The 23,580-nt window shown below is 41.6% G+C and overlaps 1 protein-coding gene across 1 annotated transcript in view; it reads left to right on the plus strand.

Moving 5' to 3' along the window:
* Window positions 1–21,493, plus strand: part of LOC308090299 (phosphatidylinositol-binding clathrin assembly protein-like) — a 38,367-nt gene extending 16,874 nt beyond the window's left edge. Inside the window, exons 8-19 of the mRNA XM_080435418.1 lie at window positions 453–494; window positions 3,882–3,967; window positions 4,713–4,818; window positions 6,839–6,972; window positions 7,666–7,763; window positions 8,559–8,675; window positions 9,110–9,140; window positions 10,108–10,249; window positions 14,743–14,766; window positions 15,114–15,170; window positions 15,581–15,703; window positions 18,544–21,493. Of these exons, the coding sequence (XP_080291544.1) occupies window positions 453–494; window positions 3,882–3,967; window positions 4,713–4,818; window positions 6,839–6,972; window positions 7,666–7,763; window positions 8,559–8,675; window positions 9,110–9,140; window positions 10,108–10,249; window positions 14,743–14,766; window positions 15,114–15,170; window positions 15,581–15,703; window positions 18,544–18,558 (975 nt within the window). The 3' untranslated portion in view covers window positions 18,559–21,493. The remainder of the gene's footprint in view (window positions 1–452; window positions 495–3,881; window positions 3,968–4,712; window positions 4,819–6,838; window positions 6,973–7,665; window positions 7,764–8,558; window positions 8,676–9,109; window positions 9,141–10,107; window positions 10,250–14,742; window positions 14,767–15,113; window positions 15,171–15,580; window positions 15,704–18,543) is intronic.
* Window positions 21,494–23,580: the final 2,087 nt, after the last annotated feature.

Raw genomic sequence — 23,580 nt, forward strand, 5'->3', positions numbered from 1 at the left:
ATATATATATATATATATATATATATATATATATATTTATATATTATATATATACACATACACAAATATGGTATATAGGTGTGTGTATGCGTGTGCACCCGCCCCACCCCTTCCCCCTCCCCCCTCCTCTGTTGTCTTTGGTTTGTTTACTTTCTGAGCCGCTGCATGAAGTAACGAATGCTTCGGTTTTGATTCTTCTTTCTTCCTCCTCTTATCCTCTTCCTCCTTCACGTGCCCCTTCTCCCTCTTTTTTTTATTATTACGTAAACCTTTTGTTCAATTCTGTGGTTCGTTTTTTTTGGAGGGTTTGGTTTCAATTCTTTGTTTTTCTTTACATTTTGGTTTTGTTTCTTTTGTTTTGTTGTTGTTGTTGTTGTTTGCCTCCCTCCTCCCCCCCCCCCCCACCCCCACCCCCCCTTTCCCTCTCTTCCCTCCCTTTTTTTGTGACACAGCGAGTTGGGATAGATCAGGGCGACAGCCCCGATCTCACACAGGTCAGTCCACATCTCATCTCAATCAATCAATCAATCAATCAATCAATCAATCAGTCAGTCAATCAATCAATCAATCAAATCAAATCAAATCGATCAGTCAATCACTCCACCAATCAGCCAATCAATCAATCGATAAATCAATCGATAAATCAATCGATAAATCAATCGATAAATCAATCGATAAATCAATCAATCAATCAATTAGTCGACTTAGTTGGACCATGTTACTTCATTCTTAAAACACTCATTCCCTACTCACCCTACAGACCCAGCTGCCATCTTCTCTCCTCCACCCTTCCTCCCTCTCTCGCCATTTGCATTTTATTTATTTTATTTTATAGTGATTATTACATACTATCTTTATCTACACTTTAGGCATTTAGCAGACGCTAAATGATCTAGGAGGCTACTCTCAATTACTCAGAATCTGTGCAAAACAAATATCTGACTGAGTTTTATGACAGTATCAGGATAGCCGCATTTAGCATTTTGATCAGCATTAAGTTGATAAACATTTGGCATAGCTTTCCATTCCAGATGTCTGTAATGGGGCATAGTGTATGTGTCTTTAACCACTTAAGCCCGATATACTCCGTCGTACAACGGATATAGCTATACAAGTTCACAACATGTTGCAATGTGACTCATTGTGAGCTTGTAGGTCTGCTATCTTAGCTGTTTTTAAAAAAGCAATCCTGAATTTTTGGGAATATTTTCTTTTTGCATTTTTGCATTTGTCATGCCCAAAATACGACAGGGTTCATGTGGTTAAAGGGCAATTGCTTTCAATTCAGTCTCCTCAAACATCCTTGCAGTCTTTTCCTGACATTTTCTCAGTGCAAATATCAAGCCTTATTCTCCCTTGATTTGATTGCTTATCGTAGAAATAAAAATGTAGTTAGTCAAGCTTGGTTGATTATCTAAACATTTATTTCCAAGTTTAGTCAAGCGCAGTATACAGTAGTTTTATAAAAATACAAATAAAGTTCCTCACTCAAATGATCACTGTTCAAACCTTGTCCTGAAAAGATTGTCCCTGTGCACTAGCTGTGGGGAGAGCAGCGAATGGTTTTCTACTAAATAGGTTCTTGCTAAATATTACTTGGATAGGTGTGCACAATGCCATCATAAGTGCTCCATGTCACATTATAGATATCATATGTATTACATAAACATTTGAATAAGCACACAATTGAACATTGTCAAATCACAAATTAAATTAAGTGTGGTTGACCTTTATAGATGCTCGTAGTGCTTATGAGGGCATTCTATGCCCCTATTCAACACAAAGTGATCCATGCCTCTACTGAGCTGTAGACTTGTGTCTGTTTTCCTTTCAAATTGTTTTGTAGCACATTCTAGATTTCTCTTAAGAAGGATATCCAGAATTCGCATTTCTCTCTCTTTCCCCTATAAAAATAAGTATATGAGAAATCTTTTCTGTTCTTCTCTTGGGCTTGTTGTTGTTTTTAGAGCTTGTCGTTCTCTGAGGCTGAAACACAAAGCTCCGGCTGAAAACCTGGGTATCGCATGTGTTATCGTCTCTGTCGGGTGGAAACCTCATATGTCCAAAACTGTTACTTTTCAGGATTCAAATCCCCAAATAGCATAAGTAGCAGATCGACAAGCTCAAAAGGCGTCACTTCACGCCGCGTTTTGAGCTTGTAGATCTGCTCATTTTTATGAGTTTTGTGTGACACTGTAGTGATCAAGTAGGGCTTTAATTTCCCCCCAAAAATATGGAGATATGAGGTTTCTGCCCGACAGAGATGACATGTAACGTCCCAAAACAAACCCATCCATTCCTTTTGTTTCCAGTGGTGGAAAGTAACTCAGTACATTTACTCAAGTACCGTATTTCAGTACAATTTTGAGGCTAGTTAATCCTCTTTGTTCCCTGTGGAACATAAGGCTGCGACTGTCTGCTTCCATCTGGTCCTATCCTGTGCAGCATGTTGTGCCTCGCCCCATGTTAGGTTTGCCGTCTTCATTTCTGATGTCACAGCTCTCCGCCAGGTTGTTTTTTGGCCTCTTTCCAGTTGGGAAATGCTACTTTAGGAATGATGCGGTCCTGATCCATTCCGGAGACATGCCCGAGCCATTTGAGTCGTCCCATGTTTAATTTCCAGCACCACATTTAGACAGTTTGTCTTTTTGTACAGGTCCACGTTCGAGAGAGCTTTTCTGGCCAAAAGATGCGACAAATATCTTCCGGAGACACCCATTGTGGAATGCATTTATCATTTTACTTGTGCATTCACATCTTTCAATACTTTTTACTTATGCTCCTCATCTCAGAGGCAAATATTGTACTTTCTGCTCCACTACAAAAACCTTGGTTACTATAGGCCTAGTTACTTTTAGATTTAGATGATTATTACAAAACATTACATTAACCACTTAAGCCCTATTTTATACTTCAAATGTTTTGTAGTTTAAGTACAAAAAAGTATGAATAGAGGCTTTTTACTTTACAAAGTAGTAGAATTGCTACTTTTACTTAACAAAGCACAAGTTACAACAGGTCTAAATGGGTAAAGAATCTGAGAACTTCTTCCACCACTGTTTGTTTCACTTTGGAAGTGATATATGCTCAGTGTGCATATACCTCGTTTTCACCGGACAATTTGTCTTTCAGCGAGTTAACTTCCCTGGCTTCCAAGGCCTTGTTTGTCACTGGAAACACAATTTGTGACAAACCCGAGGCTCTCAGCTTACCCAACCACTGACTCTGAAACCTCTAAAAACAATTCAACGTGTAGTATTTGGATTTGAACTGACACATGAAGTGGAATCCATGGGTTAACTCTTTTGTCGAAGGACTGCGATTTTTCCTTTCCTGTGTATGTGTGCGTTGGTGCTGTGGGTGGACGAGCGTGTTTATGCAAGAAGAACGTCTTGTGCACTCTTGTGCATGGGCTTATAGTAGATGGTTAGGTGTGCGTGTGCGTGTGTGTGTGTGTGTGTGTGTGTGCGCGTGCGTGTGTGTGTGTGTGTGCGTGCGTGCGTCTTTCTGTCTGTCTGTGTGTCCTGTAACTCTGTTACTTCTGCAGGAGTGATGCAATGTTCTGTCCTGTCCTGAGCTGTTGCCTCTGCTGTGGACTTGCTTGCATGATCCAGCAATGACCTGTGCATGCATGTCCAATCAAACCTGATGAAACCCACTGACTGCCCCCCATGCAAACGCAAAGAGCTGTTCTAACCTAGAATATAGAGATGAGTGGACATGAATTAAAGGATAATTTCCTCTGTATGTGTGTGTGTGTATGAAAGAAAGAGAGAGAGAGAGAGAGAGAGAGAGAGGATAGCAAGTGTCTTCCCTTACTTGCCCGCACTGTTCTCTCTTGGTAATGTTTTGCCCCCTTGCCCCGTCCCTCCCTCCCTCAGGCCCCTAGCTCTCTCCTGGAGGCACTGGAGCAGCACCTAGCCTCGCTGGAGGGCAGGAAAATTAAGGAGTACTGCAACGCTAGCCGGTAAGCTGGTAACACAAACACATACTGTAGTAATGATGACGTGACATTTTACTGATAGCAGTGGTGAGAAAAGTACTCAAATAATTTACTTAAGTAAAAGTATCAATACTGCAATGTTACAAGTAAAAGTCCAGAATTAAAAATGTACTTCAGTAAAAGTACAAAAGTATTGGTATCAAAATGTACTTAAAGTACCAAAAGTAGAAAGTACTCATTATGCAGAATGTCCTATTTCACAAGTTTTCAAATGTATTAAATGTATAAAAATCGTTTTAAAATAGCAGATCTACAAGCTCACAACCCGTCGCTTTGAGACGTGCTGTGAGCTTGTAGATCGGCTATTTTCAAATAGCCAAAGTATATGTAGGGTTGCAGTGGTTGATGTATGTTTTGTACTGTAATAATACTCAACATCTTCAAAGTAACTAGTAACTAAAGGTTTCAAACAATTGTAGTGGACAATTGTAGTGGAGTAAAAGTACAATATTTGTCTCTGAGATGTAGTAAAAGTAAAAGTACTGAAAATTGGAAATACTCAAGTAAAGTACAAATACCTCGAAATTGTACTTAAGTACAGTACTTAAGTCAATGTACTTACAGTAGTTACTTTCCACCACTGACTGAGAGCCTCTTCTTTTTTGCTTTTCAAAACACGGGTCACACAGTGTTATGAAGAGAAGATCATTGAACAAACCACAGGAGCTCTAATGGTTTCACAAAAACGTTGTCTGTGTGTAACTTTCAGGTCCAGCACTCTGTCCAGTGCAGTCTCCTCTCTGTCTAGCACCGGTATCTCTCTCAGCCACATCGACGACAAGACAGATGACAACAGACAACCACAGCAACACAAGGTAAGGCAGTTTTGACAAGTTCGAATTCCTCAACCAAATGAACCCCAATGTCCCTATTCTGGGTGCGAACATTGGGCAAAGATAGCCAATCTACAGTCTCATAACGTGGCACGCTGTGAGCTTGTAGATTGGCTATTTTTGGAAAAGAGATTTGATGTAGAGGGACAAAAGGAGAGAGCCAAGGATAGAGCCCTGGGGGACCCTGGTAAATGAAGTATATAGGGCAAAAGAAAACAACTGAATGCCGTGTATTTATTAGTGTGCAAATTGTGTGTGTGTGTGTGTGTGTGTGTGTGTGTGTGTGTGTGTGTGTGTGTGTGTGTGTGTGTGTGTGTGTGTGTGTGTGTGTGTGTGTGTGTGTGTGTGTGTGTGTGTGTGTGTGTGTGTGTGTGTGAGAGAGGGTGAGAGAGAGTGCACTTGCAGAGCAGAGGATTTGAATGTGTCTGATTTGCGGTGATAATAATAAATTGTGGTGGGTTTTTTTACGACCAGGATGTCCGGAGGGAATTATATTATTCCGGTCTTTGTCATTAAAAAAACGGCAAAAACGGTAATTACCGGCCAAACACAACCTTTGATTTATGTTTGATGTAAGTTTTAGATATCCATCAATAGGAAACGGAAGGAAATGCATGTAATCTGCATTGGTTTTGGTATCGAGTGAAGAAAGCCACTGACTGATCAGGTTGAGAAATCATGTGCTTTGTGGAAAAACCTTCAGAAAATAGACCCTGTTGTCGGGTAGGACACCTACTGATTGACAACTAGTACTGCCTGAAGCTCATAGCACAATGTCTCCCCTGACCAAGCAGGGATGTCTGTTTGAGGAATCAAACTACCAGCTGTCAATCCGTCTTGGGTCTAGAACAACCATTTACTAGGCATTCCCCCCTATCTTTGTGATGTTATGTGATTTGTAGCAAACAGTACTCCTTAGCAAAAAACACCACTGTTTCTGTGTGCCGCTGGGTGATACGATGCTATCATGGTTGTCCATCTGCTTGTTGTTCTTTTCCCCCCCTCTCCTGAGTCCTGCACAGAACACTATAATTAATGCATACGTTGTTCTGTGTGCTTTCGCTTCCATTTGAGCAGAAAAACCTATTAGATGTTCGTGTAGCGAAATAATTACATAGCTTGTTTGAGGTCGTGCGTGCGCCAATCTGGAAAGCGTTAGGGATTGGCATTCTTTTCTGCTATGCACATCTTTGTTGATGTGTTGTCAAAGAACATTGGCTGCTGCATTGATCTAGCGCTGAACTCCCAATGACTAACAGCACTGCACAGAAAATAGAACAGGGATTCTGCACAGTCCAAATATGTATGTCCTGTGGTGCGGTTTTGTTGGAGAAAGGAAAACCCCCAAAAAAGAGGGGGGGGCGTTATTAAAACCATTAAGACCGGGAACGCATCTGTGTCATTTTTTTATTTCTTTGGCTATTCAAAAATAGCAGATATACAGGTGTCGTATATTAGCCAGGCTCATAGCGCGGCACTGAGTGCTGCTCCATGAGCTTGTAGATCTGCTATTTTTGGGAAAAAAATCATGCAAATGTGTGCAAATATTTGAATTTATATATATTTTTAAGCGAACATTTGTAACTCAGATCTTTGCTTCTCGGGTCCCTGGAACAAAATATTTTACAAATGTTTAGAATATATATATTCAAAGATTTGCACAAATGTTCACGATTTTTCAAAAAGCCAAAGAAATCTAAAATGACAGAGATGCGTTCCGGGATTGAATGGGTTAAATGAGTCCAAATTAATTAGAAAATGGACGGTATGTGAGGGAACAAATTAATTAAAAAGCATCGAGCAAACATTCGTTGAAGGCGACGGAAGTTATCTGAGGCAAAGGAATTAATAGCATTTCAGCGCCGCATAAAAGTATTCCATGCATCCCCTCTGCAAATCATGCGTTATATATACAGTATGCTTACTGCAGGGCTCTTTACCAACACCCCCCCGTCCCCCCTCACTCTCTCTCTCTCTCTGTGTCTCGCCCCTTCTCGTCCAGGAGGATGGTACCAAGGTGATTGACATCCAGACGCCCAACGTGTCCCCCAGCCCCCAGTCAGTGGGCAGTGCCAACAGCAGTGGTGGAGCCACTGATCTCTTCACCAACTCACCCATTGTACCCATCAGCAACCAGTAAGACCCAACACTTATGCCTCTCACATGTTCTGCTCTGTTCCTTTCTAATGCAAATAATGATTATAAAATGAAACAGGGTTAAAGTGGTTAAACAGATTTTGATGGTATATATATATTAAAGGGATAGTTCACCCCCAAAATGACCTTTTTCTATTGATTAGTCACCCCATGGAGACTTTGTGTCTCCTACCGGAACTGCTGCCTACCGGTCCGCTGGTCATCAAATTATTGGCTTAAAAATGCAACAAAAACAAATAAATATCCATGAATTCAAGGCTCCATGGGGTGACTAATCGATAGAAAAAAAGTCATTTTGGGGGTGAACTATCCCTTTAAAAGATTTTTCTGGGGACCCCTTGGAACCCCCTCAAGGACACCAGGGGGTCCCCGGACCCCACTTTGAGAACCACTGCTTTATGCTATCGCTTTATCCTCCTTTCTTCAATTCCAGCCTTTGATATGAAGGAATCCACTTAGATTTAATAGCGCAAGGGATAATTAAGTGTACTACTTAATGTTAGCTCAATCTCAGTGTAGTGATGTAGCAGGAAATGAAGGTCAGTTAAGGTAGTGCTTAAATCTGTGTCGTAATGTGCAGCGCTCATCATAATGGCGAGTTGTGTGTGCTTTCAGCTGGGAACTAACCGGTGCGTCTTCACCCTCTCCTTCGTCTTCTCTCCTCCTCTTCAGTGTGCCAAATTTGACCAGTGAGCTGTTCACCCTCCAGCCTAGCTTCACCCCTATCCAGACCACACACACTGTGCCCAACAATAACAATGCCTGGGGAGGTACAACCACACACACACACACACACACACACACACACACACACACACACACACACACACACACGCACACGCACACGCACACGCACACGCACACGCACACACACACGCGCACACACACGCACACGCACACGCACACGCACACGCACACGCACACGCACACACATGCAAACACACGTTAGTATTACTATACCTGTGAGGACCTCAACATTTTAGGACTGTGATCTTAAGAATGCCATTTATTTTTTTGCCATTTTCAACCATAAGCCTAAAGCAGAAAAATAGCCGCTCTACAAGCTTACATAGAGCTTGTAGTTCTGCTATTTTCGTTGCTCACCCCCCAGTGTGCAACTAATATAAATCTGGCATACCTCTAACCCCAATCCCTAAACCTAACCTCTAACTACCTAATCCTAACCCTAACCCCAACCTGAAACTCCCCAAATCTGTTTTAACCATAAAACAACAATTTATCTTGTGAGGACCAGGGAAATTGTCCTCACAATTTCTATTTCTCAAATTCTACTATTCAAGAGCATGCATGCACGCACGTGTGCACACACACACACACACACACACACACACACACACACACACACACACACACACACACACACACACACACACACACACACACACACACACACACACACACACACACACACACCACACACACACACACAGATTCATACACACACACAGATTCATACAGTGACAGTGAAATGTGATTGGCTCATCCTGTCTCCTCTACTCGCCTCTCTCCTTTCATGTCACCGTGGTAACCTGTTTGACGGACAGGTGATCTGCTGAAGCCGGGCATGCAGACTCATCAGATTCACAGCCCCGCAGCCCCGTTGCACTCTGGGAAAATGCTGCCCAACGATCTGGACTCCTCCTTAGCCAACCTAGTCGGCAGTGAGTGTCTCCCCAATGCATTATAGTACAGTGGTTCCCAAACGTTTTAGCTCGAGACCCAAAAATAAATTTGATGTCGCCCCGGGACCCAAACTAGTGAAAATAGCCGATCTACGTACAAGCAGACAATGTGTCGACATGTTGTCGGCTTTCGGCTATTTTCACTACTTCCTAAAAGTTTTAACATTTCTGGAATTTCTTTGATTAAAAAATATATATTTATGAAATTATTTTGAACAATGTTTTATTTTTATTTGATGGATTTTTTTTTTTTAATGATTAAATGAAGAAAATATTTATATTTACTCACAACCCACAAATGGGATCCCGACCCACTGTTTGGGAAACACTGTTATAGAACCTTTGTCTTTGTCTCTAAAGTTGCCTCTACTGTCTTTGTCCGTCTCATACATTGTGTCTCCTTCTTTGCTCAGACCTGCAATTCGGGGGGACGCCAGCCAAAAAGTGAGTGGACTTTTTGAATCTTAGTCATGACTCTTCTGTCTACCAGACACAATCTGTCTTTTCGCTGTCATCCGATTGAAAGCCACAATCTTTAAGTTATATATCTGTTGCCTTTCCCGATGGAGAATGGTAAATTGCAATGGTGTCCGAATCATAGACTGTTCAAAATATGGACGTCACCCATTAGTTTCTACAGACCCGTTTTGAAGCCACTTGTTCAGTGAAAAATGGCGGCGAGTGCAACCGCAACCAGTGTGCTGGTGGTGAGTTGGGAGCAAGGGGTCAGTCACAAGCCCCGAAAGCATAACCTGCTTTATCATAAATGTTTTAATTACTGGGACCATAATTTACAAAAACGTACAAAAAAACGAACATTAATGAGAACTGCAGTGTTTTTATTACTTCCGTATCGGCTTCATTTCCAAGACCGAACCTTTGCCGCCTGGTCTGAAATACAATAAAGATGCCGGCACATCTAGTGTCCAATAGGGCATAGCAGTGGCGGCCATTTTGTGGTGACACGGATAGAAACCCCATTCAGTTTTCCCATAGAGATTTAAGAAAATATTTATATAAATTATTTTAAGCCTGGATGGAAAATGGGTTTTCCTATCTGTGGCACCACAAAATGGCCGCCACTGCTATGCCCTATCCCGTGCACTGTCTGCATCAAATAGCTGTATTGACATTGTCAGTCAGTAGGTGTCCTGACACCAGCGTCTACATTTCTCAATGGTAGAGTAGGGAGGCTACCTCCTACCACTGCAGATGTGATAGTTATATTGTATTAACATACTCTATCATACAGATTCGATTATTCATTAAAATAACAGGTCCTGGATTGTATTTTTAACACACGACTGTGTCCTCTTCCTGGCTCTCTCTCTCTCTATTTTTTCGGCCTCTGCCTGCACATGGGCACATCTGCACCTGTGCGTATGTATGTGCTGCCGTGTGCGTATACCAGACCAGAGCTCCAGTGGAGCCAGCTTGTGGAGAAAAAGCCAACAGGCAGTAATGGCTGGCAATCCAAGACCATGTGTACCAGCACTAACTGGACTCACGCCACCCACCAAATGGCACCTGCACCCATGCCCGTCCCACAGATGGTAAAGCACAAGCACACATACACACACACACACACACGCACACGCACACGCACACGCACACGCACACACACACACACACTCTGTCTGTCTCTTTCTCTCTCTCTCTTTCTCTCTCTCTCTCTCTCTCTCTCTCCCCCAAAAAAACTGTTGACCTTGGTCAGTCAGACCCAAATATTTTGACTGCAAGTGGTTAAGTAACAAATTCATTGCCAGGTAAATAAGAAAGAAGGTAAGGAGACAAATAGTGTTTTTATGATAACGAGAGAGATAAGAGGAGGGGCGGCGGGGTAAAAATGATAAAGAACGTCAACCTACATTGAACCTAAACATCAAAGAGCAACAGCCTGTCATAGATAAAGTGAAAAATCACCATATACAGTACAAGTATGTGTTTTTGGTCAAGTATTTGCAGAGTCACTTCGGGACACTCAGTGAAGGTTCCGTCCTTATGCTCTGCTGCGGTCAGGTTTATTGGAAGGAGCTTTCTACAATAATGTTTGTCACGCTCACTTATACTCACCTCCAGTTAGTTAGTCACTCCCCTCTCTCTATATTTATACAGCCATCTCCATCTGTCTTCCTCTCTTAACCCATTAAGACCTGAGGCTCATTCTGAGTACTTTCTTAATCAGTAGTTCTCAAACCTTTTCGTGCCAAGGGCCCCAAAAATGATATATATATGTATTTGGCCACGGACCCCCCATCTGAAAATGTTTTGTGCCAGAGACCCCCAGAAGAGAAGATTTGTGTTAAAAAAAAATCAAAATTATTCAAACATTTTCAAACACATTTTTCAAAAATAGCAGATGTACGAGCTCACAGTGCGGAATGAAGTGACATGCTGTGAGCTTGTATATCTGCTATTTTTGAGAACCACTGTTCTAAATCCTAAGAGTTTTCTGAAAAACTGATGTTGTCATCTAAAATGACACTGATGCTTTCCCGCATTCCCAGTTTTAATGGGTTAATTCTTTATTGAGTAAAACCGCTCAGCCAGATCCCTTCATTTCAAGAGTTTGAGCTCCTCCAGTATCTGGCGAGGAGGGCTAATGTGAATGGGAGTTTTCTTTTTTGTCTTGTTGTAAAAGAGCTGATAGGCAAGCTTTTTTTGCTATGCGACTAGTTACTCTTTATAAAAAAGTAACTGAGCTACACTTTCAAAATAGGTACAGTAGCTAGCTACACTATAGGCCTAAGTTAGTAAAAGTAGCTATAGCTACAGTGAAGCTACTTTGTACCTAGTAATGCAGTTGGTAATGTGGTTAAGGACATGTTATGGCATTGAGTCATTGAATACATCATACGACTGTGTAAAAGATACAAATTGATAGACATGAAAACTTCTCTTTGTGATGAAAAACGTGTCTCACTAAACATTTTCAAAATTGCAAAATTGTATTTGAATATTGATATGAAACATATTTTTGGTTCAGAAACGTCAACAGTCAATGTAGCTAGGCAGATTAGCTTAGCTTGACAAGACGATCCAATGCGAGCTGACGAGAACACACCCGAGACACACGACCCAGGACCGGGTGGTCCCCAGGTGGAACACCCAGTTTTTAGCGAGTCCCTTGGACAAACTGCAGTCAAAAGGCATGTTATGTACCAGAAAGCTACCCAGCTACATGGTGAAATTGGGTCATGTACACCACAGTTGTTAAGTTGCTTGATAAAATATTTAGATACTTGATATTCATTTGCTCAGACTCACCACCTTCCTGTATACAATTCAAACTCCTTGTACTTCTGGTGACTTTTGCATAAAACATCACACACTATTTATTTATTTTTAATCATATTAAGGCGTAAGAGCAGGGGTCATCAATGTGTCCGCGAACAGCCAAATGTGTCCGTGGCAAGAAATAAAATCACACCCTGTGTGAAGTGGGCGGTGTCTTGCTAGCTAATCACAATACTGAATGGAGTCGATCAATCATGTACAAAGGATAAATACATTTATTGAAACACTCTTTATGATGGACAAAACCATAACTTGAAAAAAACCAAAGTTTGGTTTTTTTCAAGTTATGGTTGCTTATATAGGGCTATGCACATGTGTCATGTGACACTGGCCAATCACAGTCCTGAATAGGCTGTGATTGGCCAATCACAGCGCAGGATAATTCTACTAATTTCCTGGGCCCAGATCACAGCGCAGGAAAATGTACATTTTTCCAAATCTCACTTATAGGGGCGGTTTCACCGCCCAAAAATCAGTACACAGTGGCTGACTTGCCAGTCTCCAGGTTTTCTTCAGAATAGATAGGACACGTATTTAATTAATGCAGAAATACCAGTGGTGCAAAGTAACAAAGTACAAGTGCTTTGTTACAATACTTTATTTGAGTTTGTAACCTATTCATCACAACTTTCACTTTTACTTCAATACATTTAGAATATGAAAATTATTCTTTTACTCTTCTATCATTGGAGACCTCGTTACTCAAATCAAATCAGAATATAATTGCAAGTCTCTCATCATCCAGATATTGGATTATCCACACTGTTCATATTCACAACAGATATTCTCATCAAGACAAGATTGTTGTATGCTGGTGATGTATAAAATAGGTTTAAAGTGGTTACACTGATTTTGATGCTATTAAGAAGTTTTGCTGGGGACCCCCTGGAGCCCCCTCAAGGACCCCTGGGGGTCCCCAGACTTCACTTTGAGAACCACTGGCATAGGGTGCCAGTACACCCAGAAACGCCATTCCAAACAAATGTCTTCCATGCCAATGAATGACCTGATTTTAACTTAGTTAAACAGGATAAGAGCTGGGTTTCCGAAATGTCCTTTGACATTAACACTCTAATAAAGACACTGCCAGACAGGTATTCAAACCTTGTTAAACCAGGTGCCTAATGACTGGGCCTGGAAAAATCTGTCTTTTTTAAGCTTAGATATTATAATGACCGGTGGATGATGTTATTGACAATTCTCGCTGTCTCTGATTGTCTTTAATGCTTTGAAAGGTTCAAAGCCATCAGTTCAATTTAGAAAGAAGAAGAAAGTGAAGCAGAAATTAGACATACTGTAAGTACAGAGATGGCCATGGAAATATTAGTAATTAACTTTACTTTTGAAGCAATTTTTTTAAACTGGGTTACATATTGCTCCATCTACCCCTTTCCTCTCAGCTTTCCTACTTAATATCTTAATAAAATAAACTACTAGGGATGAGGACTAACCACTCTCCCTCTTTAAAAACAGAGCATGTGTTCTCCATCGTGTCTACTGGACTAGTTGGTATACATTTAGGGCTGTGCTTCTGGTAATATTATTGACCACTCATTTTGTATGTACGTCGAAAAAAGATTGCTTGAGGAAAAAGTCCATCACAAGCCGGCATGTTGATGACCCCTGCATAAGAGGTAAACCCGGTATACTGTTGCTAAAAGAATGCTTTGTTGAAAAGGAAGGTCTTATAGTCCTGTCTTAAACACACCAACCGACTGTGGTGCTCTCAAGTGCTCACGGAGGGCGCTCCACAGTCGAGGAGCAGCTGAGCAGAAGGCCATGTTAAATTAATGGGGAGACCTTAATTTTTCGATTAGTTATTTCATTATGTTAGTATTTTCTATAATGTAATCTAATGTTGCATCAAGGTCCATGCATTAAATCCTTGAATGCATGAAATATATATATTTTTTTAAATGTAGGTCAATGAAGGGCAATATCAATCAGAAATTGAATCAGGGACACGTGTTTTCAATAGAGTTGTACATGGAGCTTGAAGTCGAATTGTCTTTTATAGAAGTCTGATCAAATTCATATAAAATACTTAAATATTGAATCAAGCAACATAAAAACTGACTGGGGTGTACAAAAAAGTCTGAGTAGACATTCCCCTTTAACCATTCCCCTTTAACCATTTAAACAATTGCGTCCTTAATTGTCTGGCTAAATTAGCCCAGCTAACATTCAGTGAAAGTAGCAGATCTATAAACTAATCTACAAATGTATCTACAAGCTTGCAGATCAAGCTTGTAGATATTTAGCGTAGAGCGAAAACAGGAGGGGGCCTAGTATAGAGCCCTTTGGAGTCAAGTCAACTGCTGCTGCTACTACTACTACTAAGTATATGGTTTAAGAGGTTAATTAAGCTAGTATCTTAGTTACTTATTGCTAAACTACTGCCCAACACTAATAATACACACTGTATTTCTATATATATTTTATATGCAAGCCTTTCCTTTATGTACCAAGGTGACCCCCTTTCACAAAACCAAACAGCATGACAGCACATCTTTCGAGTAGGTATACAAAGAGAGAACTCTACAGAGGTGTAGATTCTGAGTGGTATGGTCAAGGTTGTCTTCTCTGCCCAAGAGTAACAAAGGCATTGTGAATGGGTGCACTATAAGCTGTTTTTAGAGTGCTATTTCATTCAATGGGCTTTAGTTTGCCTCCAATGCTACATTTAAAAAAAACTATAATAACCAAAACTAAAGAACATTTTCTTTTCCCCCCAATTGTATCTTTACAGAATGGGATGATCTATACTGGCTATGTAAGTACTGCATAGTTCTTCACTCCCCTAACCTCATGCTTCCTGATTTTCCTTGCAAATTAAATATTTATTTTAAGTCTTTTATCTTCACCAAATCCCATTTCTTGCAAGTGTCTCAGGCTGTTGTTGTTGCATGTACACAAACTGTTATTCGCTTATTTTACTGTCTTGGCACTGTTGTTTTATACCCGCTGTGGTCCTTATCCAAATGAAAACATTATTCTACTGCTGCACTTATTGTAGCTTGCTCTGGATAACAGCAACATGTAAAATGTAACAGCACTTAAAATGTAAATGGAAGTATTGTCAAGTACTGGTTGAACTACAAAGCCAAAATTACTCTTTAGGCTCCAGCACCAGTGGCTTTTCCTATGACGTCACCCCAAGTGCCTGTGTATGGAATGGTAAGCAGCACCCTTCTCTCCTCTATCCCCACTTAAGCCTAATTTAAGGGGGAGTTATACTAGTTGTGTGCCAGTATTGTGCACCGAAAATAGACGGCCTATAATATCACAATGTATCGCACTGCGACACATTGTGAGCTTGTAGATCTGCTATTTTCAGTGTGTGACATGGCACGAGAACCAAGTATAGATCAGGAATTATACGCCATCGCACAATGTTGTCGCTTGCCGAAAATAGCAGATTTTCAATCTACCGGTTTAAATTGAGGTGTGTACTAATACTAATACATGTACCTTTAATCAGTTGTCAATCATGTGAACCAATCTTACATGTTGGAAAAACGAGTAGGTGTTGATTAGCCCTTTCTATCCATGTCTCCTCTCCTATTCTCGCCCTGTCTCCTGGCTAGCTCCCTCCTCAGATGGGTCATCATCAGATGGGAGGTGTTCAAATGATGGCCCCTCAGCCTGTCATGTACAACCAGCCCGTCCTCAGACCCACAAACCCTTTTGGACCCATCCCAGGGGCACAGGTAACACGCACGCACGCCCGCCCGCCCGCCCGCCCGCCCGCCCACACACACACACACACACACACACACACACACACACACACACACACACACACACACACACACACACACACACACACACACACACACACACACACACACACACACACACACACACACACACACACACACACACACAGGAGAGTCATTGTAACCCCTTTTATAACTGACAAGTGACAACTTGCCCTAGGCAAAGCTTGTGAGTTTGCTGCCATCTAAAGGTTGAAAACCAGCTAGTGTAGGGATGAGCTTGATTCACTTTGATTGATTGATGTTTTTTTTTTTTGCTAGTTTTTTTTAAATAAAAACGTATATACATGACCATATACATATATATATTTGTACACATCTGTCAAAAGTATAAAACACAAAAAAGCTTGAGAACTTATTTCCATTGTAGTCCTTTGAGTACAAGTGTGATGTAAGGTGTAGGTGCTGCCAATGTGATCATGCCAAGTAAGGGATAATGAACAGCGGGGTGGTCATTATTGAGAAATAAACCCTGACAAGTTGATGCAGGTAGTTTTGAATCACCCTGAAGGGCTTTATTTCTCAATAATACCGCCTCACCGCTCATTATCCCACTTATTACATGGGTACTTAATAATAAAAAAACAATTACATGACAGAATGTAACAAAAATTATCTAGATTTCCTTGCTTCTGCTAAAGAAAATAGTCTGTTAGATTATGCGAATGAGGTCCTAGTTCCAGTACAAGACGGCTGGCACGTGAAACCCTGGTCAAATCATCAAACTAGGCAGTGCTGTTCAAATATCAATCAAGACTATGTTACGGCATTTACCTATTCCTTGTCTCAAATGTTTTCAGAAACATACTTTAGTGTACTGTTTAGTTGTAAAATTAGATAATTTGTTACTTGGCCAGCGGCCGCCATGTTGGATACAGCAGAGCAACAACCATGCACCACCCAACTCCATACAGCACCATCTTCTTTCTGCTGATTGCTATGATCCAGGTGCTCAGAGCTTGTATATCATTTTTTAAAGCTATCATTTTAACTCAAATCTTTGCTTCTGGGGATTCTACAAATGTCTTCTAAATCCTAACAGTTATTTTTTTTTAAACATATGTTTCTATATCAGTGGTTCTCAAACTTTTTCATGTCAAGGACCCCCAAAATTATATGTATTTGGCCGTGGACCCCCATCTCAAAATATGTTGTTCCAGGGACCCCCAGAAGCAAAGATTTGAGTTAAAAATGTATATATATATATATTCAAAGATTTGCACACATTTTCACGATTTTCTTCCAAAAAATTGCAGATCTACAAGCTCATAGCTCGTAGCTCATAGCGCTGCACTCGGTGCCGCGCTATGAGCTTGTATATCTGCTATTTTTGAATAGCCAAAGACATCTTAAAATGACACAGATGCGTTCCCTTCCCAGTCTTAATGGGTTAACCAAGCCATGTACAGTAACAATTGACAGTAAGTTATAGTGTCAATGCTTGCTCATTGGCACACCTAAGTCTACCGCACCCTTTTAAGATTATTAGCTTTACATCACAGTATACCAAGCTCAACCTAGCTCTTTAGATGATTGTTAACCTTTAGCTGGCAGCAAACCTGTTTTCATGGTTTGATGAACAGTCTAGTCTGTCTTGGGACACCTTGGGAGTGTTTAAAAAATAGGTGAAATTAAAAATATGTTCAGAAATTGTCTACAAAGTATACGTTGGTCTACATTGCCATGCGACACTATTGTAAGTATAATATAGGGCATAAGTTGTTAAAGTTCTATCTCTCTCTTAAGGCCAGATCAACATGCAACTACTTGCAACCATTATACCCAATGAAGTGTGAGTCATGACAGAAAGAATAAGATCGTGGATACAAGCGCCCGAAATGAGTTTTCTCAGACGGGTGGCCGGCCGGCCTCTCCCTTAGAGATAGGGTGAGAAGTTCAGTCATCCGTGAGAGATTCGGAGTAGAACCGCTGCTCCATGACTTGGAAAGGAGCCAGCTCAGGTGGTTCGGGTATCTCGTACGGATGCCTCCAGAGCGTTTCCCTAGGGAGGTCCTCGCTGCGTGTCCCACTGGGAAGAGACCCCGTGGGCAGACCGAGGACCAGATGGGGGGATTATGTCTCCACACTGGCCTTGGAACGCCTCGGGATCCCCCAGGAGGAAGTTGCTAATGTTGCTCTGGAAAGGGAAGTCTGGAAATCTCTGTTGGAACTGTTAGCCCCGCAATACGATTCCGGATGAGCGGTTGAAGATGGATGGTTTGATTTACAAGGAGTTGCATTGGTGTGGACTGGCCTTAAAACTGTTATGTTGCAAGGAGTTGCGACTAGTTGCATTGGTGCGGTCTGGCCTTAAGACAGTCAGCTCTTAAAAAATAACAGTGAAATAAAACCTCCCAAGTGGTTGTTCAGCTGGCCAAACACTCATACTGTAAGAACCCATCCAGTTTAATTTGACACTTTATGCAAACACATCATTTCATACAGTATAGTTAACCACATAAGCCCTATGTACTTAATCATATCGCAGAATAGCGATAACCGATGTACAAGCTCACAACTCGTTGCATCGCAAGCCGCTGTGAGCTTCCATGTCGACTATCTTCACTATTATTGTACATTTTGACATTTTTTGAAAGTGCTTCAGCATCTTTAATGGGTGCCAAAATAGGAACGCCAGGTTGAAAGTGCTTAAGTAAGCAAGCCGGCTTCTTGGAAGGCTCTCCGGAGAGGTTGTGTTGCTAGCTCTGTGGCAGTTAATATATGCTCAATAGACATGATGGCACAATAAATTACAACTCCATTGTCTACAGATGCACTTCATGTAGGGGCGATGGCGCGACTGAGGCAGCAAAGCCGAAAGAGGAGAGGAGAGGGAGAGTTGAAGCAAACCAACCCAGAACCAAATCCAGTGCAGGAGGAAGGAAGAAGAGGAGAAAGAGGTAGAGGGAAGGGAGGAGTGGGAGAGAATTATAAAGAATCGAGGACCAGAGGATGGATAACAACAGACTAGAACGAAAACACTAAGTCTGTTTGCTTTTCATCCGTCCTCTTCTCTCCTCTCCCCCGTGCGGTTTTACCAACCCCTTTCCTCTGTTCTGTGAGCCTGGGACATCGGAGCACCACATCAGGCCTGCCCCACACCCCATCCATCCTGTTTGATCTGTTGTTTCTGAATGGGCAATGTTCTGTCTGCTGAAATGAAATTGATGCTGATAATGGCTAACGATGATTGCTTCAATGACTTGACAGCCATGTCAGTCAGTGTGGGAGCTTTGTGACCCAGACCATCCCCCCTCCCCCCACCAACACCCTTTTCCTGATGAATTTCCTGCAAAAACACCTGCCCCTTAAATCCTGTTCCACACTTCCCTCGCTGTCCTGCACCTGCCCCACACTCGGCGGACACATGTCTCTTTCTCTGATTGGATTGTTTGCACGCACTTTACTAAAACGTGAACTTTGCCAAGGGTGTATGTACGTGTTGGTGATTTTAGCATCGTATTCCAAACCACTCCGCTTCCTGCTTGTGTGTCAATCCATCACAACCGCGATCACCATCTGATGTCGGAAGTAACATGGATGTGTACGTGTGCGTGTAACAGGAGTTTTACCCCCCCCCCACCACCACTATTTGAGTGTATTGTATCAACATTGCAACTTAAGTCTATCTTTGAACTTATTAGTTCCATTTTGTTTGTTGCCAACTTCACATCATGACTATTACTTGGATAGATGGTAGTTTGTATGCATGCCTGTGTGTGTGTGTGTGTGTGTGTGTGTGTGTGTGTGTGTGTGTGTGTGTGTGTGTGTGTGTGTGTGTGTGTGTGTGTGTGTGGTGTGTGTGTGGAGATGGGTGGATGTGTACGTATGTATGTTTTTGTTTACTTTTTCATTCCTATTTAGAGATGTCAGGTACCTGATGTCACTGACTGTTGTGTAATATGTTTCCAGGTATCAAATTGTTACTGCACTGGAAATACTGATGAAAGCACTGAGCCAGACCCAGGCATTACATTTGGATGTAAACAAACCTCATACACTCACTAACTTTGCTACTAGGACTTGTTTTTGTCTGTATTACATATTCTCTTATTTCGTCTGCAGCTGTGCGGCAACATGCAATCTCAAATGTGTCCCCCCTCCCCAGTTATCTAGACACGGTTTAGAAGCCGTGTCTGCTGTATAATAGTCCTGTACTTTGTGAGTCAGTGTCTGGATTCTCTAAAGAATCCTATTTTATTTTTTTCTAGTTTTGTGATGTTACCTTTTTTTGTTTTACCCTTACTGCTCTGAACGGTAGCGAACAATGCACTGAGAGCCAGATGGCGAGATGACTGGATGTTAGCGAGGAAGTTATTCTCGGTCTTGCCAATCAGAAACAGTCTGAGACTTCCTGACGATAACACCAGTCCCAAAATGGTGTCCTCCCCCTGGCACTGAGCATAGGTCCTGTCCAGAAATGACTTTATCTCATGTCCACGTACTCTTACACACTTGTGAAGGGCACAATAAAACTGGGCAAGAGTAAATTACTGTAGTAGATGTTGCACTTCCGTCAAGTGGCATTTAGTGGACAGGACCACTAAAGGTCCACGGGACAAGTCAAAAGTACGGAGGAGCAGATCTTAGTAAAGTAACTGATGTCTGTCGCAAACAACCCTAGTAATGTCCAGTGATTTTAGATGGACTCGGCCAAGACAGGGAGACGTGAGGATTTTAAATCCCAATGTGACTTTACTGGGTTGTAAAAGTATAAGACTTACAGACAGTATATATATATACATATATATAGCACAAACCTTCAAAGAGGGGACAACGCTCTGCTGCACAAAAACCTAAAACCATTGCTGGGATGTACAGTTGAAAGGGGGCAATAATTAGTTGGGAGGAAGTCGTTTTCTATTGATTGTTGTATGTACATGTACTGTATGTATGTGTGTATGTATGTACACACGCCATCCCATTGAGATAAACAGGGTCATGTTCTATGGTGAGGCCGCAGAGCCTCCTGTGTGTACTGCTGTGTTTAGAGTTGAAAGGTGACTTGCGAGGTGTTGGTGTGTACTAACTTAGCAATGTGTGTCGTTACCATAAGTCTAAGTCTGTACAACGTAGCATCATTCTGTTCCAAGGCTCTGGGATCCCTTATCAGCAGGGGAGAAATTAATCATGGATCTCTTGGCCAACCTACAGTAAAACAAACATCTCCAGGCTGCTGTGGCTATACATGCTGATGGCTCCAAACAAATTGCTTTTAGAATTGCCACTGTAACATCTGGAAGGCAGGTGAATAATGATTATGGGTCTAGTGGTCTATCTGAACTGCAGCTACAACTCCGCTACCAGCCGAGAGATCATTGTTGGAAAACCTCGGGTCACTAAGCAGTCAGAGATTCTCCAGTGATAATGACACATTTCACTGAATGTCTATAATGAGCGGCGAGCTGACCTTTTGTATGTTATTTGGAAGGAAATCGTCGTAGTTCTACCTTTCCCCATTACTCCTTGTTCCAGTGTTCTGTCTTTCTGTCTGCCAAATGTTCAACACAACAGTACGTCACCTTGCGTCTCACATCGCAAGCCCTGCTAGCCCAAACCTCCTGTTACAGTTTAGCTGTGTCCTCTGTATATAGGTAACGCACTTCATGTGTTTTTAGATGTGCTCTCTCTGTAAAGTAAGTGACCGAAGCCCCGTTTGGACAACGTACTGTATGTGGGACAATTTTATTGCTGTATCTGTGTTTTGGATGGTTGTATGTTGAAGGGGGTCATCCCTAGGGAACGGGGTGGGTGGGTTGATGTTTGTGTCCATCCCGACGAGGGGTAGGGGGGGGGTGGCGTGTCCAGGGGTCAACTCTATCACAACTGGTCTATACCAAGAGTGTCTTCATCACGGGAGCGGACAGAACAGGGTCTGTCCTCTTCAAAAACAGGAACATTTTTTTGCACCAAAGTCATCATCAAAGCGCAGCTTCTTATTCAAGGTCACTACGAATGGATGATATCAAAACTCTGAAATAATTTGCTTTCTTTTATTTTCCTCTTTTGATTTTAAGAGACAAAGAAACTGTCTTTTTTGCATGATTAAGTGTCGTCTTTTTATTGGCTTGTGTGCCCGGTAAAAGCATGACCATTGTGTGAACTCTCACTTACCGGTGTGTTTGGAAAATGTTTAGGAAATTTCTCCATGAGATTTTTTACTTACCTCTTGACATGAACGTTCATTGACATTCATAGCCACGCGTTTTACAAGATGTAGGCCAATTAACCGTTTGAAGGCTGTCTCGCATGCAGAAATGCAACTTGCAAATCCTCCCTCTCATCAAACTTCAAACTGTTAAATAACTGCATCTCTGTAAAACACCATGAATGCCAATGCCAGTCATCACCTAGCTAGCTAAACATTGCAGTCTTGTAAAACCGCTCTTTATTAAAGCATTGCTATTTTCAATACGTGTGTTTGAATGCTTGCTCCTTTTTCGTACTATGCCAGCAGCATCTTGGGAGGTTGTGATTGGAAGTCAAAGTACTGTACTCTATGTTTGGTCTGGTCCAGTGGTCTGATGTTAAACGTGTTTGCTCAGTTTTGTCCTGTCTGTTGCCATCGATTGGACTGTATCATTCCGTCATTTGCAAACTACAAACTGGTTTCCTGGATGTAGGCTTGGGTTTCCTCTGAGCACATTAGGCAAGATAATGTAATTGATTCAGAATAGGCCAATTAGACATAACTTGCCTTGGAGGACAATTTGAGAAACCGAACCACGGGCAATGAAGCCAGAACAAGTGAAGGAGATAGCAGTGGTCTGCCAACTCATATACAGAATACTCACCAGATTTACTAAACCTCTTCACATGAAGATGGATGTGTCCTATGTTCTCTCTGCCACATCATTGTACACTTGTTACCATTACTCTTAAGGTCTATAAAAAGGTGCCCTGAAAACTGACTTGAACTGAACCACCAAGACTTGATAGCATTGCTATAGCACCAAATAACTTCATTAGGACTTCTGTATAGATTCCCTAAGTGTTGTCAGAGGTGTTGAGCATTTATTTCTATTTTTTTCAAATGACTAATCACAAGAACCTGACTGCTAGTATCACTAGACAATGCTTTCATCGACACTAACCTTGTAAAGTGTAGGAAAGACATGAGAAGATTTTAGTTTTAAGATATATCCAGTTACATTGAAGATAAATCAGTAGTCGAGGCTCTACAGTCACAATCTTACCTATAACTAACCAAACCTTGCTCATGGATTAATCCGCCTGCCGGAAACCAGACCTTGATGGTTACCCGAGGAGAAATCTCACTCCCATAATGTCCAATCAGTGAAAGGTGCATGTCTCCATGCATTTTCACAAAACACTTCAAGCCTGATTTATACTTTGTGTGCCTGTGTTGCGCTCCGAGAATGAGCTTGTAGATCGGCTATTTTCAGTGCACGACACAATGCGCAAACTATGTATAAATCAGGCACTAGTTTCCATCCATGCAGGCTAGGTCCAATCTTCATCATGTGAGCCCCGTGTATGTTCAGTATTGTGTATACTGCATTGACTAGACTCATTCGGTAGCCAAATGTCCATCTGTACACGGTTCATTGTTTTTGAGGGCATGAAACACTTGTCTATGAACAAGTATTGTTGTTAGCAGGGAGTGAAGGTCCATACCTCCTTCAACGACTTCTCATTTACTTTTTTGTACATCAAAGTGATTATTATCAACAATGGGTTTGCATTGTTATAAATTTATTGTTTTTTAATTTCAAAAGCAGAGGTTAATGTTTTTGGAAGAAAATGGAATAAAATGTCATCTGATGCTGAGCTGCGACCATTCTTCT

The sequence above is a fragment of the Gymnoscopelus braueri genome (assembly GCF_963280865.1).
Source record: "Gymnoscopelus braueri genome assembly, chromosome: 8".
NCBI lineage: Eukaryota > Metazoa > Chordata > Actinopteri > Myctophiformes > Myctophidae > Gymnoscopelus > Gymnoscopelus braueri.